The 19,340-nt window shown below is 44.1% G+C and overlaps 1 protein-coding gene across 2 annotated transcripts in view; it reads right to left on the minus strand.

Annotated features, from left to right (window-relative positions):
- Nucleotides 1-12,895, minus strand: part of SLCO5A1 (solute carrier organic anion transporter family member 5A1) — a 178,799-nt gene extending 165,904 nt beyond the window's left edge. For both annotated transcript variants that reach the window (XM_037803251.1, XM_037803250.1), the window contains exon 1: nt 11,980-12,895. In XM_037803251.1, coding sequence (XP_037659179.1) covers nt 11,980-12,895 — 916 coding nt within the window. The remainder of the gene's footprint in view (nt 1-11,979) is intronic.
- Between the last annotated feature and the right edge of the window lie 6,445 nt (nt 12,896-19,340).

The following is a 19,340-nucleotide window of genomic DNA, read 5'->3' on the forward strand; positions in this document are numbered from 1 at the left end:
ATAAAATGAGACACAGTGCCTAAGAGTCTCCTCCTGAATGCCTCTTTGTTGCTCAGATGTGGCCCTCTCTCTCTGGCTAAGCCAACTTGAAAGGTGAAATCACTGCCCTCCCCACTACGTGGGATCAGACACCCAGGGGAGTGAATCGCCTTGGCAACGTAGAATATGACTCCCGGGAAGGAATGTAGACCCGGCATCGTGGGACGGAGAACATCTTCTTGACCAAAAGGGGGGTGTGAAAGGAAATGAAATAAGCTTCAGTGGCAGAGAGATTCCAAAAGGAGCCGAGAGGTCACTCTGGTGGGCACTCTTACGCACACTTTAGACAACCCTTTTTAGGTTCTAAAGAATTGGGGTAGCTGGTGGTGGATACCTGAAACTATCAAACTACAACCCAGAACCCATGAATCTCGAAGACAGTTGTATAAAAATGTAGCTTATGAGGGGTAACAATGGGATTGGGAAAGCCATAAGGACCACACTCCACTTTGTCTAGTTTATGGATGCATGAGTAGAAAAATAGGGGAAGGAAACAAACAGACAAAGGTACCCAGTGTTCTTTTTTACTTCAATTGCTCTTTTTCACTCTAATTATTATTCTTGTTATTTTTGTGTGTGTGCTAATGAAGGTGTCAGGGATTGATTTAGGTGATGAATGTACAACTATGTAATGGTACTGTAAACAATTGAAAGTACGATTTGTTTTGTATGACTGCGTGGTATGTGAATATATCTCAATAAAATGATGATTAAAAAAAAAAATGAGACACAGTACCTGGCACATATTATATACTCAAAAATATTAGCTGTTAAAAATAGCCCCTTTTATCAATATACTGAGTGAAATAAGCCAGACACATTAGGACAATTATTGCAGGGTCTCACTGATAGGAACTAATTATAATATGTAAACTCATAGACATGAAATATAAGGTACCAAGATATAGGACGAGGCTTAAGAATGGGGAGCGGTTGCTTAGTATGAGCAGAATGTTCAATTAGGATGAACTTAAATGTTTGGAAATGAACAGGGGTGTTGGTAGCAAGATGTGAGAATAACTAACAGCGCCGAATGGTGTGTGAATGAGGTGGAAATGGGAAGCTCAGAGTCATATATGTCACCAGAAGGGAAGTTGGAGGTCAAAAGATGGGAATGTATAAAACTGAATCCTATGGTGGGCAATGTCCATGATCAACTGTACAAATACTAGAAATCACTTCCATGAACCGGAACAAATGTATGACAATACAATTAGAAGTTAATAATAGAGGGGCATATAGGGAAGAACTATATACCTATTACAAACTATATACTACAGTTAGTAGTATTTCAACATTTTTTCATAAACAGTAACAAACGTACTATACCAATACTATGAGTCAACAATTGAGAGGGGTTGGTTAGGGATAGGGGAGGATTAGAGTTTCCTTTTCTTTTTTTCATCTTTCACTTTATTTCTTGTCTGGAGTAATGAAAAGTTTCTAAAAATTGAACAAAAATTAAGTGTGATGGATGCACAGCTGTATGAGGGTACCCAGGGGCAAGTGATTGTACACTTTGGATCTTTGGATAATTGTATGATATCTGAACAATCTCAATAAAAATGAAAAAAAAAAAATAGCCCCTTTTAGACCCCCACGTATGAAACCATATCTAAGGTTTTTTTAGTCAAACTCTCATTTATTTTTAAGAGAAATTCTAGCTCTTATAACCCCTCATTAAGTCCATCCTACATCTGCTCTTGAGGGCCAATTATTTGATTGGTGAGCTCTGCTTTAGAATGCTGATTACCACTCTTTATTTTTCCAGAATTCCTCATCTTGATATTTTCTTTTACTAAAAACACAACTAAATCAGAGTACATATACCGGGAGAAATCGTCATACCACTCCCCTCGGTACACATACATACATTCACACACACAAATACATCATTCCTTCTTCAAGAGCTACAGTATTCCCAGTTCCCAGAGTAAGGTCTGGAATATCTCCATGGTTACTTCTTTTAAAGCTGACAGGAACTGAAGTTTCAATGGAAATCATGAAAGCCTTCATATTTTTACACCCACTAAAAATAATCTATAGCTCACTATGGTATCTACTATAATCTACTAATAGCACAGTGTAGTATAGCTATTATGGTAGCTACTGAGCAATGACGTTATTAATTTCTATATCCCATCTCTTGCTTGCCAGAAGATCTCTATCTACACAGGCATTTTTTCCTGAGTCTCCTCCAACCAAATGTCCAACGCTTTTCTGATTCTATGCCTTGGAGTTTTCTACTTCCAGTTCCAGGATAGAAGGAACTCCAGATACACAGTGTGACATAAAAGCATAAGATGGAAAAGGTTTACAGCAGCAATACTGACAACCGGATGATTCCTTGCTGTGTGGCTATCCTGTGCACTGTAGGATGTTTAGCAGCATCCTTGGCCTCTTCCCAAAGAGGCTAGTAGCAATCCCCCAACCCCAACCTCTCAAGTCTGACAGCCAAAAATGTCTCCTGACATTGCTAAATATCCCCTGGGGGACACAGTCATCGCAGTTGAGAACCACTGGTTTAGAATGACCTGCAACCTATACAGTTTTCCATAGGGAACCGAGGTTCAGAACATGCCACACCTGAGTATCGTGAATGAAGGAGGCCCAGGCAGCTGTGAATCCCCAGCTCCTCTTCCTTAGCAAAGGAAAACCTAAAACACAGGGGGAGAGTACTAGCTCCAGCAAGAGCGCTGCAGTACACACTCACGTGGACCCACAGTCTCCATTTCCAAACATTTCCATTCCTTTCCCCCCAAAAAAACACCCCAGCAGAACAATCCAAAGACCCAGGTACATTTCTTCACCTCCATTTCTCTCTAAAGTTCCACTCCTAAAATCCACTTTGCCTCCATTTTTCTTTTCCCAAATTCCTATTCCTTCTTTTTAAAAGGAATCACTTAAAATTCCCACACACTTGAAAAAACTTCTCAGAGTTCAAGTACAGACACTCTTTTTAAGCAACATGTGCTAGAACATTGCAGAGGTGAGGAGTTATTCCACCATTCTAGGACTTAGACTTTTCAGAATTTCCATTTACGTAGTAATGATTTTTCTTTATGCATATAGGTTGATAATCTGTAAATCAATTCAGACTCAAAGCAAGGAGGCCACATAGCCTCGGCAAATGCTTTTACATTCTGGAGTCTGGGTTTCCTCTTCTGTCAAATGCGGCTGAATGGGATGACCACCTCGGCTTGAATATTACTTCCAGGAGATCCTCAGCCAATCAGACAGCATGCCCCCTTTTCTGCCTGATCACCTTTGCAAGGGACAAATTTTCTGATTCTCATTCTCCAATATACCCTGATCTTACATTTCTCTGTCTCTCCAAATTTATGATCCAGTGCTAAAATTTCTGGATTATGCAGAAAGCAAAAAGCAGAGCCTGGGTTTGTTTACTTTTCCCCCACCAAGGGCCTTACGAAGTGAGCTCACCTAGGACTGCACAGCTCACACGCTTAGCTCTGCACCTGGAGCTCCTGCAGGAAGAAACCCACCAGCAAAGAGCCCTTGGGTGGTGGGAAGACTAGAGAAAGCAGCTTCCTTTGGTTAATATAAAAATTAATAACATTTGTCCAAGGCCACTTTCTTTCACTGAACTTTGCAATGATCACAAATATCACACAATCGTGGAATTCTAAGACGTGGCCACCACTTATGAAACACCCAAAACTGACACCTTGCTTCCACAAACACAATAAAAGATGGTAGGGTTCCTGACGAAACAGAACTGTAAGCGGCAGCTGATTTTACCAACAGTGGCTCCAACCACAAACAGAGAGAGACACTTCCCACCTGTGAGAAGAGCCAAAGATCTGTGGTCTTTAGACTCTTGCTACCCAAAATGAGGTCCTCAGACCAGTAGCATTGGCCTCACCAGGGAGCATGTTAAAAATGCAGACTCTTAGACCCCACCCCAGATTTAACAGAAAAAGAATCTGCATTTGTAAAAGATCCCCAGCTGATTCACACCCTGTTTCAGTTAGGGTTCTCCAAAAACAACCAACAGGATATGTGGGTGTATACACACACTCACACACACAGCAACACACAAAGAAATTCATTATAAGGAATTGGCTCACACGGTTGTGGGGGCCGGCAGGTCCAAATTCCATAGGGCAGGCCATAGGCTGGAAATTCCAATAAAGGTGACATTGAAGTCTTGAGTCCAAATTCCTTACAGGAAACTGGCAGGCTGGAAATTCCAGTAAGAGTTGAGGTTGAAGTCTTGCAGCAGAAATTCTTTTAATCTCTGGATCCCCGAGTTCGTGCTGGTAAAGGCTCCGACTGACTGGATGGGGCCCAGCACGTGTTGGAGGGCACTCTCCTTTGCTTTACGGTCAGCTGATTGTAGACTGGCTCCCACTACAGAACACCTGTGCGGTAACAACTAGGCCAGTGTTTGACCAAACAATTGGACACCATAACCTAGCCAAATTGACACACAAAAATTACCATCACATCTACACATTAAAGTTTGAGAAGGACTGTTCCAGACTACACAGATATCAGAATTAGCAACACCGTGAAGGAAGAGAGCGATAAAACCATGCTCAAAAGCCGTACAACAAATGCTGCTAAAATGGCTACTTTCTGAATTTGCAGGTGAGCTAAATAAATCAACGTGTACCCACGTGTTTCTTCCACAGTTATGCAGGGAGCCCCTTTGGTTTTCAGTTAGAACCCGAAGTTGTTGGTTTCTCAGCACCTGTAACTAATGAGCCTTAGAGGTCAAAAACAACCACCACACACCTGATATAAATTTGGTAACTGCTAAGAGTAAAGAAGATACACCTGCTCTGACCCAGGTTCACTATCGCAGGTAAATGCAAAACTGATGAGCATCCTGACAGCCTGAGGCCCCAGGCCCCGGATGCTCTGTCTTCTTGCTTCCCTCAGGGTATCCATTCCAGCTGCTTCGCCATGTGTCCTGGAATCATTTCCTCAAACCTCTCAATCATCGTTCTCCCTCATATTAGTTTTCAGCGGAGCATTTTCTTTCTTTATTCATGATTTGTACAGAGCATAGTTCCAAAAAGGATTTTATGCAGCTTACGAAAGTAAACACACGGTACACAAGAGGAGGAAAATCAAAGCGGAATAAAAGCGGGTTGTCAGCCTCAGGGGAGGATGTGTATCCCCGCTACTTTCCTGCCGGTGGAGTGAGCTCCCCTGCTGGGAAATTCCTGCCCCCTCCACTCCCTATTACCTGCTCCTCCCCAGGAAAGGAGAAGGGGATTAACATGATTGAAGAACTTGAGCATAAACGAGGCACACTCAGCTCAACTCCTTTTTGCCTCTTGGAGTGTGCTCACAAGGAGGACGACTGTCTGTGGCACAAGCCTTACCTGGGAGGCCCCGCCCAGCCCCACCTCCCAACATGGGGAGACCTAAGGCGTCTGCACTGTATGGGGCCAACATTTAATTCTGTGACTGAGGATTGGAATGTTCATTTGCACAAATATATAAGCTACGTGCTTAGACATCACTTCCATCACTTTTAAAAAGTGATACTTTTTTTTAAAGTGATGTTTTGTCCCCAATATGGTTACACTTTTGTCTTAATTCTCAATTAACTCAGAAGTCCGGGTGAGGGAAAAGGATATTTTGGGTCCCTTCAAAATCTCAGCAAAAAGATGGTGAAAATTAATGCTGCAAGGCACTGATGATAGGTTATTAATAGTGGTTAAAAAAAAAAAAGTTCTGAATTTTCTGGCTAATAAGGCAAAAGGTCAAAACTGACAGGGGTGACAGATACGACCGGGGACCCACTCAGAATTCACTCCCTGCTCATCCCACTTGCCTTCCTGTCCTTTACAGACTAGGAAACTTAAAACCTGCCTTCACAAAAACTTGTGTTAGCTAGAATCGGCCAGGGGTCTTCATTATGGCCAAACAGGATAAACATGAGTAAGCAGTACTGCCTCTTCCACATTCCCCTTCCTCTCAGAGGGGCACACCTGCAAGCCTGAGCTGCCAGATGGCCGTCACTGCACAGGCCGCCAAGCAGAAAGAAAGGCAGAGCCAGCGTGGACTGCCCACCCCAGACAGTCTTGTTGCTTGAGGCAAATAAATCCCTAGCTGGTTAAAAAGGGGGAAGCGAAATGAAACGAAATAAAGCTTCAGTGGCTGAGAGATTCCAAATGGAGTCAAGAGGTCACTCTGGTGGACATTCTTACGCACTATATAGATAACCCTTTTTAGGTTTTAATGCACTGGAACAGCTAGGAGTAAATACCTGAAACTATCAAACTGCAACCCAGTAGCCTTGCCTCTTGAAGACAATTGTATAACAATGTAGCTTACAAGGAGTGACAGTGTGATTGCGAAAGCCTTCTGGATTACACTCCCGTTATCCAGTGTATGGATGGATGAGTAGAAAAATGGGGACAAAAAACTAAATGAAGAATAGGGTGGGATGGGGGGGGATTGTTTGGGTGTTCCCTTTACTTTTATTTTTTATTCTCATTTTTACTTTTTCTGGGACAAGGAAAATGTTCAAAAAGTAGATTGGGGTGATGAATGTACAACTATATGATGGTACTGTGAACAACGGATTGTACACTTTGGATGATTGTATGGTATGTGAATATATCTCAATAAAATTGAATTAAAAAAAAAAAAAAACCTCTTGGTTATATGGTTCCAGAGAACTCTGATCTGGAAGACACATATATGTCCCTTTCACTGTTTAAATTACTATGAAATCCTATAGAGATATATACACATGCACATATACACATATATAATGTTTATATTACAATAAAATCATGATGAAATAGAACTCAGTAATTTCAAACTCACTCCACTTTTAGAAACTTGAGGAACTGTCAAGAAAAAAAAGAAGCAGCAGCAGCCACCAGGAATTTCCTCTTAAAATAACAACTTCAGTATGTCCTGGGATGGGTCCTTGTTCACCAAACTTCCTGCCACAGTCTGTGTGGGAAAATGAAGACCTATCATGGTAAAACTCAGACATCACAGGCCCCTTAAACATCAAAAGAGGTTTCGTTATGTTACACTACCAAAAAAGTTGTCAAAGTTGCCATGCAGATGATATTTCGTAGACAGACTAATAGATGATGAATGGATAGAACAATATGGCAAACGCAGCAAAATGTTAAAAGTTGGAGGATCTGGACATGTGGAGGGGGGTATGTTGGAATTCTCTGTGTGGGTTTTGTATTACTTTTGTAACTGTCCTGTAAGTTTGAAATTATTTCAAAATTTTAAAAACAAGTTGCCCACAGAAAGTTCTGGTGACAAAACCTTGGTTCTCAGAAAATTTAATTAATCAGAACATAACCTTGCTGAAACACTGATTAAGACTTTCTTGTACAATGTTTCTAAGGTGTGACTTCTTTCTCCAATTATAAAAAAGGATATGTTTGAAATCTCTCTCACTCCCCACTCTGCCCACTCTGGAATCCTAGAGTTTGAATTCTGCTTTGATGCATCAAGGGCATCTTTCATTTGTGCTGTCTTTAGAGTACACAGAACATCTGCACACATGTGATCCCTTTAGGTCCTCAAAATATTACAGTGAGGGAAATGAATGTAGTAATCCCCTGCAGCAACAGAAGGGGAGGAGTTCAGGGATTTGACTAAAGTCCCACGACTAGTGATCTAAAATGCAGACCCTCTGCCTGCTCCATTCTGTGCTCTTTCTAAGGCATCACACCCATTCCAGCACTTCTCTGTGGTGTAAAGTCAGGGATGACAGTGGAACATACCATCCTGGCTGGGGACAGGCCACACCAATCGTCAGTTAATACTCAATATCGCCCCAATAGGGGTTGTGCCTTTTCATTCTAAAAATGCTACCTTTTTTCCCCCTTTTCCACAGTTAGCCAGTCTTTCTCCTTTCCGTGTTCATTCATGAATTTCTTGCCCCCACAGGATCACATGTTCTCCCTCTCCTTGAGATGCAATTGCAAATCACGGTCTAGTTGCTAATTTCACTTCTTATTAAGCCTACAAAGAAATGAAATAAGCTTCAGTGGCAGAGAGATTCCAAAACGAGCCGAGAGATCACTCTGGTGGGCACTCTTACACACACTTTAGACAACCCTTTTTAGGTTCTAAAGAATTGGGGTAGCTGGTGGTAGATACCTGAAACTATCAAACTACAACACAGAACCCATGAATCTCAAAGACAGTTGTATAAAAATGTAGCTTATGAGGGGTGACAATGGGATTGGGAAAGCCATAAGGACCAAACTCCACTTTGTCTAGTTTATGGATGGATGTGTAGAAAAGTAGGGGAAGGAAACAAACAGACAAAGGTACCCAGTGTTCTTTTTTACTTCAATTGCTCTTTTCCACTCTAATTATTATTCTTGTTATTTTTGTGTGTGTGTTAATGAAGGTGTCAGGGATTGATTTAGGTGATGAATGTACAACTATGTAATGGTACTGTAAACAATTGAAAGTACGATTTGTTTTGTATGACTGCGTGGTATGTGAATATATCTCAATAAAATGAAGATTTAAAAAAAAAAAAAAAAAAAAAGCCTACAAAGCTGTCTCTATGCTCCAGGTCAACACTGAATCTCTATCCCTGCAGGCAGAGTTAGGGAATTTAGTGGGTATAATTGCTGCTATATCCCATCTATTACACATTTCTTCTAAATTTAAAGTTGCCAGAATGTTAACATAGACCTTTCAGAAGATTAAGATACACAATTACATTTCAATTCAATGGCTGGAACATTAATTCAGATATTTCTTCCTACCTGCAATTACTAACCTGCTACCTGATTTTTTTTTTCTTCAGTGGTTTTAGTGAGACATTAATAAGACTGATAGGAAGGATAAGAAGAGAGTAGGTAATGAAAACGGAAATCTAGAAGACCAGTTTTGAGAAAAATCAGAGATTTTAACCAGCTATTTATTTGGAAGAATTTCACATCATACTTGCTTAACATTGCTCATGTTCTAAGATAGCAGTTTCTCTGGTTTTAGTTGCACTGAGGTAGCCTATAAAACCTACTTTAAAAGGCTTCAAGAATCACCTTGTTTTGATCATGTTTTGATCACTCTAGGCTAGTTCTGCATTCTTCTGCACCATTCTCAAAACTCTGCAGAAGTTGGCACAGCCTTCGGAGTCAACTGGCCTGAAAGCCTCCTGCCAAAGACCCACGCAGCAGAGAGGGAGGCTCCAGGGATCTGGGGCCAGACAGACTTGGGTGGAGACCTGGCTTTGCCACTGACTTGCTCTGTGCCCTTAAGGAAGTCACTCACCCTCTCTGAGCCTCAGTTTACACATCCATAATGTAGGGAAAACAAGACCCATCTCATAGGGCCATTGAGAAGATTAAATAAAAGAACAGGTACAAAATTCCTGGTATTCAGAACACTGAATCTTTTAGAGGCCCATATAACATGAAGCATGGGTTTCCCAAAGAATATGTCCTAAGGCATTCATTAAAATGTTTTCAAAAAACAGTTTTTAGCCAACATCTACTCCAAAAAAAAAAAAAAGAGAGAGAAAAGAAAAAAACATAATACCGTTTCTTGCACACATCACTTCAAACACACACACACATCCTTCCTTTGAATAGGCAATATTTCTTTATTACATTGAATACTCCTCAGGGGCTGGGACTGTGTCTTATTTTTGGTCTTCCCCAAATTAGCCCAGTGCATAGCAGAGAATATGTACTTAATATGTGCTTGCTGTTTTTCTTCTTGGTAGGCAACCACTATCAAAAAAGTTAAATCTCACAGCTCTTGTTAGTGCATATTCTCATGTTAGGTGAAGTTCTGCCTGTATTTCTGATGTAGCAAATTCATGTCAATGGTACCAGGAAGTGAGCTGCAAGGAAGAGCCATGTTTTCAAAATACAAGGAGACAACAATCAGCAAGAACAGGAAAAGCAATTAGGATTTACACAGTGTCAAGGTGTCACTCTAAAGATTACTTCAAAGGGAGAAATGTATTAACAATGGAAACACTTGGTCATTTACTCAACCAAGTCATTAAACTTAGAGTCACTAACACATGGTGAGATGTGGTGCAATATAAAGCATCACCTATGAAGTAGCCTTGCCCCAAAAGTTTAGACTGAATCTAATTAAGCCTTTAGATGGAACATCCAGTAGGTAGGAAATAAAGGGAATGGAGGAATAAGGTAAGTGAAACCAGGAGGAAATAATCAGATAAATCTAGAATGTGGAACAGGCTACATATCAACTAGCCTTTGTCTCTTCAAAAAGTCTATCTCATGGAAAAAGAAACAAATTGAGGCATTGTAAAAGGGTATAATTACAAAAAAATAGATATTTTTTTTTTTAAGATTATAAGTGGCTATAAAAGGTCAGGAGCCAAATACAATGTATCAATAAACCTTGATTGGCTCCTGGTTTGAAATAAACGGTTACAGAAGATTTTCTGGGAGACAACTGAAGAAATCTGAATATGGACTTGATATTTGATGATATCAGGGAGTGATTATTAATGTTCTCAGAATGTTAATGCTGGTGTAATTAGGTAAAAGAATGTTGCTATTCTTAGAAGACACATGCTGAAGCATTTAAAGTGAATTATGGTGTTGTCTGCAATTACTTTTAAATGGTTTAGGCCACCCACAAAAATACCTACACACACTCACACACACAAATATGACAAAATGAACAATTATTGAGTCTAGGTGGTAGCTATAGTGCCTTTCATTGTACTATTCCTTCAACCTTCCTGTATGTTCAAAAATATCTCAGAGAAAATGTTAGAAAACAGGAAGGCAAGGTAATAAGCCATCTATTCTTCTCCGCCCTAAGTGAAAATTTCTTTCTTTTGCATTGAATAATAAAGACATATTATAAAACTCTCATCTACTGCATCTGGCCCAGTTACTAGGGATTAAAAATGGGTAAAATAACCCCTTTCAGCAACTTCTGGGGTCATTAGCTGCACTGAGAAGGAAGCAAAGCACTCTCATTTGGGATCATTTCCAGAGTCCTTAGAAAACCCTATAATTCCCACACAAGGATCCTATCAGCACATGGCTAAAGAAACTGGTAAATCTAGCTAGTATTCATTTATTTTAACATTTTACTCTTTTAAAAATGAAGTAAAATCCTTTATTTTGTTTTAGCTGCACTCAAGTAGAGAAACACAGAAAAGCAACGACCTTATCAGGCTTGACTGCTATTCAGCCTTTTCACGAGTCTGAATCCATCCTTTAGAAGTTCAGTTTTAAGGAGCAGCTGATTGGAGGTACTGATAACCAGAATTCTAGGCAGTAAATTTTCCTGGCCATGTTTGCCAGGCCTCACATCCTAAACTTAACCAATCACCCTTTGCCCACTGGCACTGATTCTCTGTGGGTCTCCAACTAGCAATAAAGACAATAAAGACTCCTGCATAAAGACAACTTAGTCATTTGCCATTGCTGAAGTTGTTGCTTTCATACTGATTGCAAAACACGTAAGAAATACAGATGTGGGGCAAGAAAGTGTGTTTTACATAATCTGACTACTCAGTCATCCCTGCTGTTAGATGCAGGAATGAGAAGCAGCAGTGGATCAAAGCAATAAATAATTCAAAAATTCACTCCACAGTAGTTACTTCTATACCTACCTGAACGTGCTTCTGGATGGGCAGCTATTAGATGACAAACTTGATAAATCAGAGCTTTTGCAAAGGTAGACAGCAAGAGAGAGACACACTATTCCATAATAAAACTTTCTATTGCTTGGGAAAAGACAAGTGAGAATTAGTTCAAAAATCTCTCAACTAATTGATTCTCTCCCAAACCCAAAACACACCATACCAAGGCTAACACTAAAGTGAACCTTAATGCTCAAAACAAAATATCAAGGAAAAGGTGAAAAAAAAAAAGTTTTCTTTTGTTTTCGGAGGAAAAGTAAGTTTCAGTGTAAGTTCAACCTTATCTAAGAGTATCTGAAACTTCAGGAACAGGAAAGTCTTACCTAGGTACAAGGATGCATTTTCTTTCTTGACATTATCATCTAAGTAGGTTGGTCCCAGAGTATAAATAGGTGTCGATCCTATTCCAATGAGAATCTGTGCGGAAATAAATAAAGCCACATAGACCCAGTGATTATTTCCTCCCGAGTCCTTTAGGCAGGCGGAAGACTCCGAAGTTGCCGTGGAATTTCCACTCTGGCACAGGCCATCGTTGGAGGCCGAGGCGTTCAACTCTTGGATCTGGTAAGGGGGCGAGATGAAGTGAGGTAAGGCGAAAAGGGCAGCTCCGATGGCGATGAAAAGGCCACCCACGGCCAGCCATAAGGGCCGCCGACCGCGGCCGCCAAAGTAGCTGACAAACACCACTACCACCAAGCTCCCGATGTCAAAACAGCTGACCAGCAGCCCAGACTCGGAACTCTTCAGGCTGTAGCGTCTTTCGATGGTGGTGATGACACTGCTCAGGTACCCGGAGACCATTAACGCCTGGATGAAGGTCAGAAAGCACATGCAAACCAGGAAGCAACGGGAATCGGTGAGGACCACGTAGAGGCACCTTCTCCCCTGGAGTGTGGCCAAAGTGGAGGACACCGAAACGGTTTTGCTGACGTCCACCCTGTGTTTACAGTCCCCGAGCCCCGCCATCCCCGCCGAAGTGGACGGGGCGGAGGGGCTGGGGGCCAAGGAGCCCGGGCCTTGCTTCAATTCCTGGAGGCCCAAAGAATCCGTACAGGTGAAAGATGGCTTGGGGTCTACACTCGCAGGGGTGAGGGACGTCCGGCAGGAGGCGCTGATCAGTACCGGTAAACTCCTGGACCTAGAGGTGTCTGACACACACTTCTCTTGGCCATTTCCTACTGCGGCCGGTGCCTCCAGCTGTTCTCCCGCCCGGGGCTGTAGCCCAGTGCCTTCGTCCATGGCTCTTAGGATTCAGATTCAATCGCTGATTGCACGCAAGGGCTCTGGCGCTTTTCATCCACCCGCAGCAGGGGCCGAAGCCGGGCCCACGCTAAGTCGTGCCCACCAGGGACCAGGGCTGGGGATGCAGAGGCGCGCAGCAGGGCATCCTCACCAGCAGGGAGGCGCCCAGGGCATCCTGACCGCACACGCGACCCCGAGGCTCCGCAGCCGCGTGCCCCGGGGAGGAGGGGTCCGCGCGGTCCTGCGATGAGCCCTGCTTGGCGTCCACCCCGGGGCGGTAGCTCGCGGCAGGCGCCGTGCGCGTCCCGGGCGCATCCCCTCTGCCACCGCTCGGCCCGCCGCCCGCAGCGAGTGCGCCGAGCGCCCAGCGTCGGGGGCGCTTAGCGCTGCTACCCGCACCGCATCCCGCCGGGCTGGGCCAGGGGCACCCGGTCCTTGCCGCCTCGGCTCCCGACACCTTCGGGTGCGAAGCTGCCAACCTGCAAAGCAGAGAGAGGGCAGTCAGCGAAGGTCAGCTGAGGCTGGCGTCGCGGCGCCCTGGGAGCCAACGCTGGGTGACCCCGACGGTCGCGAGTGGGGCGGAGGAGCAAGCGAAGAGCGAAGCCCTGGAGGAGGGGGCGGCTGCAGGATACCGCCAACCATAAACCGCAGGCGGTGGGCAGAGACCCTCCCTCATTGTCTGCCGCGGACCTGCCCCCACTCCGCCCCCTTTTGCCTTAAAAACTCTTGTGCTTTTATATGTTAATAATTATTAACCTGGCAGCTCTGACTCAGAGGCAGTGTCTTTTATTCGTGTGAACTAATTGCAACCTTCCGTACTCCTACTCCATTACCCAAATAGAAAATGCCCAAAAGAACAAAGTTTTTTTTTCACTAATACAATGCATTCCCAGTCCCAATTTAAAAAAAAAAAAAAGAAACCTACATGTGTAGAAATGTGTGTACACACTTGTGCGCAGGCACGTGTGCGCGACTGGATGTTAAAGCGTCCGCTCCATCAATCAGAGGCACGTATCAAAGCCAAGACAGCAGCAAAAAGGTCAACGTGCTTGCTCTTTATTCCCAAACCTAAAAATAACCCTCCGCCGGAAAGAATTATTCAATTACAAATACCAGGAGCATTCGGCGGTGCAGCCTACACTCAGTCCCAGAGCGCCGCGGCAAGTGAAACTGAAAATCAATTTGCTTTACGGAGGGGTGGGGAAACCACAACCGAACAAAGAGATGCCGTTACTCTCTCCCAGCGCGCACGAGGAGCCCACTAAGCCGGCATCGCACACTCGGGTCCGGCGGGAGGTTTGCTATTTACATGGAGCGCACACCCCGAGCGTGGGCCCGGGGTGCGCGCGTGCGCACGCACCCACCCCCACACACACACACACACACCAGTGTGTACATTTCGGAACCTCGCACGCGATCCCGCACCCAGCTAGAATTCAACTAGAACCGAAAACAAGTGGTGTTCCCCCAGTGTTAACCCCCACCCCCACTCCGAATCTCAGGGAGCCCCACTCCACTCATCCGGACCCAAGGAAATGTGCACCAGGTGGGAGAAGAAAGCCGCATTGGGTTTCATTCTGCGGCGCGCCTTTGTGATGCTAGTGCGAAAAGAAAGGAGAAAGGAGAAGGAAGAAAGGTGGAGAGGCTGGGCGGCCAGAGGCGGCCGCTCCGGCGTCTCCCTCGGCTCCGCCGGGCGAGACCGGGTCCCAGATTCCCGGCCTGCGAGTCGCTCACAAACCCGGGCTTCCCCGCCGCCTCCTCGCCCAGGTGCCTTCCCGGGGAACCCCACCGGCCGCTGCACGCCGAGCCGGGGAATCCCAGCAAACTCCCTCCCCGCGCCCGGGGCGTGCGAGCCCCTGCCTGGGCCGGCAAACGCACCGCAGCGCAGACTCGGATGGACACACAGATCCGGGGAGGGAGCGCTCAGAGCAGGAGCGGATTCCCAGGGACACCCACTTACACACACACACACACACACACAGCCCGCGGGAGGAGAGGAACGCCGGGGAGAGCTCACCGCCTCTACTCACTCGCGAGTCTGTCCGTCAATCTGGCTGGCTGAGAGTGGAGCGGCGGGAGGTGGGGACTGTGGAGGTGCGGGAGTAGGTGGGCGCCGCCTGGGGAGGCAGCTTCGGTCCAGCCGCCGAGAATTCAGTGAATGAGACTGTGACTCAGGCTGAACTCTTCCCCCCACCCCTCCGCCTGTCACCCAAGCCTCTCCGCCTCTCTAAACAGACACACACGCACACAGGCGCGCCCGGAGCGGAGCGGCAGAGGGCGCAGGCGCGCAGGCAGCCGCCCAGCCCAGCCAGCAGGCAGAGAGCCGCTGGGCTGCCCTTCACCTGCGCGCAGGGGTGAGGGCGCGCAGCACTAAAGCCCCAGGCGAGCAGGTGTCCAAAATATTCAGCTGCTGAGGCGCTGAACCCACACAAAATAAACGATTGCTGTTCGTTTATTTGGTGCAGTGGGCACCCACCATGCCTCAGTTACTCTAGTAAGTTCTAGGGACCCAAGATGAACAAGACAGGATCCCTGAACTGAGGAAACTCATGTAAATAGCTTAAAACAATGTGGTGCAAACATTGAGGACTGACGGCTTGGTATGCCCAGCCCTCTATCTTGGGGCTTGCCCTTATGAAGCCCATCATTGCAAAGGAGCAACAAAACCTGCTTGTAATTGTGCCTACGAGTCTCCCCCTGAGTACCTCTTTGTTGCTCAGATGTGGTCCTCTCTCTCTCTCTCTCTAGCTAAGCCAACTTGGCAGGTAATCTCACTGCCCTGCCCGCTACGTGGGACCCGACTCCCAGGGTTGTAAATCTCCCTGGCAACGCGGGATATGACCCCCGGCGATGAATACGGACCGGCATTGTGGGATTGAGAACATCTTCTTGACCAAAATGGGGATGTGAAATGAAACAAAATAGTTTCAGTGGCTGAGAGATTTCAAATTGAGTCAAGGTCACTCTGGTGGACATTCTCACACACCATATAGATAACACTTTTTAGGTTTTAGTGAACTGGAATAGCTAGAAGTAAATACCTGAAACTATCAAACGCCAACCCAGTAGCCTTGACTCTTGAAGATGATTGTATAACAGTGTAGCTTACAAGGGTGACAATGTGATTGTGAAAACCTTGTGGATCGCACTCCCTTTATCTAGTCTATGGATGGATGAGTAGAAAAATGAGGACGAAAACTAAATGAAAAATAGGGTGGGATGGGGGGGGATGATTTGGGTTTCTCTTTTACTTTTAGTTTCTATTCTTATTCTGTTTCTTTCTGGTGTAAGGAAAATGTTCAAAAATAGATTGGGGTGATGAATGCATAACTATACGATGGTACTGTAAACAGTTGATTGTACATCAAAGATGATTTATGGCATGTGAATATATCTCAATAGAACTGATTTTAATTAAAAAAAAAAAACACAATGTGGTAAATTCCATACAACCTGCTACTGGAGAACCTAATCTCCAATAACCTAGCAGATCTTCATTTCCAGGCAGAAGGGAAAGCATGTGCAAAGGCACTGGGGTGTGGTGCTGCAAGTAATTAGGTAGAAGAGCTGCAAGGAGACTGCACAGATGATGCAGATGACCAGACGGCAAGAGTGGAAGAGTAGGAAAGGTCTCCGAGGGCTTCAGGGGCCAGGGGCCAGTGACATTCTGACTCGCTCACCAGAAAGCTGGCTCTGGCAGCTGTGGGTGAACTGAAGAGAGGCCACACTGTCCACAGAGAGACAAGTTAGAGAAAACAGCAATTGCAAGGCAGTGGCGGGGCGGGGAGGGGGTTACTAACTGAAAGCACATTGAGAAAACAGACGTGGCCAGACTTGGCAGCTCATTCTACCTGGAGAACGAGAAAATGGGGCAATGCAGGATGACTCCCAAGTTTCACACTGAAGTGAGAGGGTGGATCGTGTCCAAGAAGAAAAATACAGGTGGAGAAATATGCTTGGGTTCCCACTTTAGGCATTGAGTTTGAAATGCTTTGGGACATGCATACAGCATGTATGTTCTGTAAGCCACTGGATATATGACAGACAGGAGGTTTGGACTAGGGGTATGGATTAGGAGTCATTGGCCCAAAGGTGGCATGAGAATGGATCACACAAATAAGGAAGATCATGCAAACTGTAGAGAGGTGTAGACAGAGGACAGGATCTTGAGGAACATAGAGATAAGAGAAGCTGCGGGAAAAAGCTAAGGAAGGAGACCAGAAGCAATGGTCAGAGAAGGATGGAAAGAATCAGAAAAGTATGGGTGTCACAGATGCCAAGGCAGCAGAAAAGTTTGAGAAGAGAGTGGTCAGATGCGTAAAGGACTGCAGAAAAAGCAAATAGGATGAGGACTGGAAAAAATCCTTTAGATTTTGCAATTAGGAGGACAATGGTGACCTAACAAAAGAAAGGGGGTTGCTTTTCTACAGGTACCCAGTGACAACTCTGGCCATCTCTGCCATGCCAAGACCACTAATTGGCCCCTTGCCTTACGTCGTCTCCACATTACAGATGGCACAAGTGAAGTGTAGGGAGACTAAGTAACATGGTAAAAGCACACAGCTAGTCTGTGGGCTGTATGAACCCAGGTCTGCCAATTTCAAAGCCCACGCCCTTAACCCTGGCTTGATATTCCCTCCCTTATATCTATATAGTATCATGATTTTTCAATGCACATTTCATCTCTTATTTATCTCACTTTAGTTCAACAACAGCCCTACCATCTACAGTTGATCCATAGAGAACAAATAACACCAGCTGACACCAAAGAACAGTTAGTGTGAGTTTGAAGTCTATGCTGAGAGAGCCCTGATCTTCTGGCAGCTGCCAGACTGACAGATCAGAAAGGGCAAAGACAAGCATTTCCTCATTCACTGCCACTTAAGATCTCCATCAAGCCCACTATCACTTTTCCACAAAGAGGCAATATGGCTCCAGCTGCCACCCCTCTCAGATTTTAGTCCCCCACACTGATAAGGTGGCAAAGATATGCAGCACTTCCTGTACCCAATCTCCCTCCTATTACCTCCTTCCAAGCTCTTTGCCCCATACTCTCCTTTTAGCTACAGCTCCAGACATCAGCTGTTCTAAAGCTAATTCATTCTGTTGCATCTGGTGCCAGCAGAGGGTTCCCTGCTGCAAGTCAAATAACCATGTCCCTAGAACACTCTGTGTTTATTTGTGGTCAGTTACCATAGCTAAAGTAGGAGCAACTCTAAGAACTTATGGATTTTTTATTGCCACTAGTAGAAAGGTCCTGATTTGTAGACAGAATAAGAAAGGCCTAATTAGCTACACAGGAAACAAAAAGAAACATTCAGCAAGAGATTTCTTCTGCTTTCTCTTTCCTAGTTAAATATGACTTGGGAAAAGGCCAGGTGTACCACCATCAGCACTAATCTTCAGATTAATAGAAAGAAATGGACTCACACCATGGGGTTCTGCTACTCTCACGACTTATTTTACATGAAACAAAAGAATATGTATTCAGCAGTAAGAAGGAATGATGTCCTGAAGCATGTGACAACATGGATGAATCTTGAAGAGGACACTATGTTAAGTGAAATAAGTCAGATGCAAAAGGACAAATATTGTATGATCTCACTGATGTGAACTAATTATAATATATAAATTGTCATAGACATAAAATATAGAATGTAGTTTACCAAGAGATAGAATGAAGCTAGAGAATGGGGAGCAGTTGCTTAATATGTGCAGAATGTTTAACTAGATTGCACTTAAAGTTTGGAAATAAACAGAGGTGACGGTGGCACGTTATTGTGGGAATAATTTACAGTGCTGAATGGTTTGTGAATATGGTGGAAAGAGGAAGTTTAGAGTCATGTATGTCACCAGAAGGAAACTGGGAGGTTAAAACATGGGAATGTATAACAGTGAATCTTATGGTAGACAATGTCCGTGATAAACTGTACAAATATAAAAAAGTTCCTTCATAAACTAGAACAAATATATGACACTATTACCAGGAGTTAATAATAGAAGTGTATAAGGAGAAAAATGTACCTATTGCAAACTATGGACTACTGTTAGTAATATTTTAATACTTTTTCATCAACAGTAACAAATATACTACAACAATATTAAGGGTCAATAATGGAGGTGGGGATAAGAGGTATGGGAGGATTTGGGTTTTCTTTTTTATTTTTGTTTCTTTTCTGGAGTAATGAAAATGTTCTAAAATTGATCATGGGGTTGTATGCACAACTATGTGATGATACTGTAAGCCAGTGATTGTATTCTTTGGATAGTTTGTATAATGTGTGAAAATATCTCAAAAAAAGTGCACTTAAAAAAAAAAAATAGGGTTTTCTGGACCAACATACCTGCCTTGTTAGGTATACTGAAAGAGGAATGATAAAACTATGAACTCATTCAAATTTTCAGGCTAACTTAAGCTCCTTCAAAGTCATTCTTCAGTCTA

The sequence above is a fragment of the Choloepus didactylus genome, chromosome 14 (assembly GCF_015220235.1).
Source record: "Choloepus didactylus isolate mChoDid1 chromosome 14, mChoDid1.pri, whole genome shotgun sequence".
NCBI lineage: Eukaryota > Metazoa > Chordata > Mammalia > Pilosa > Megalonychidae > Choloepus > Choloepus didactylus.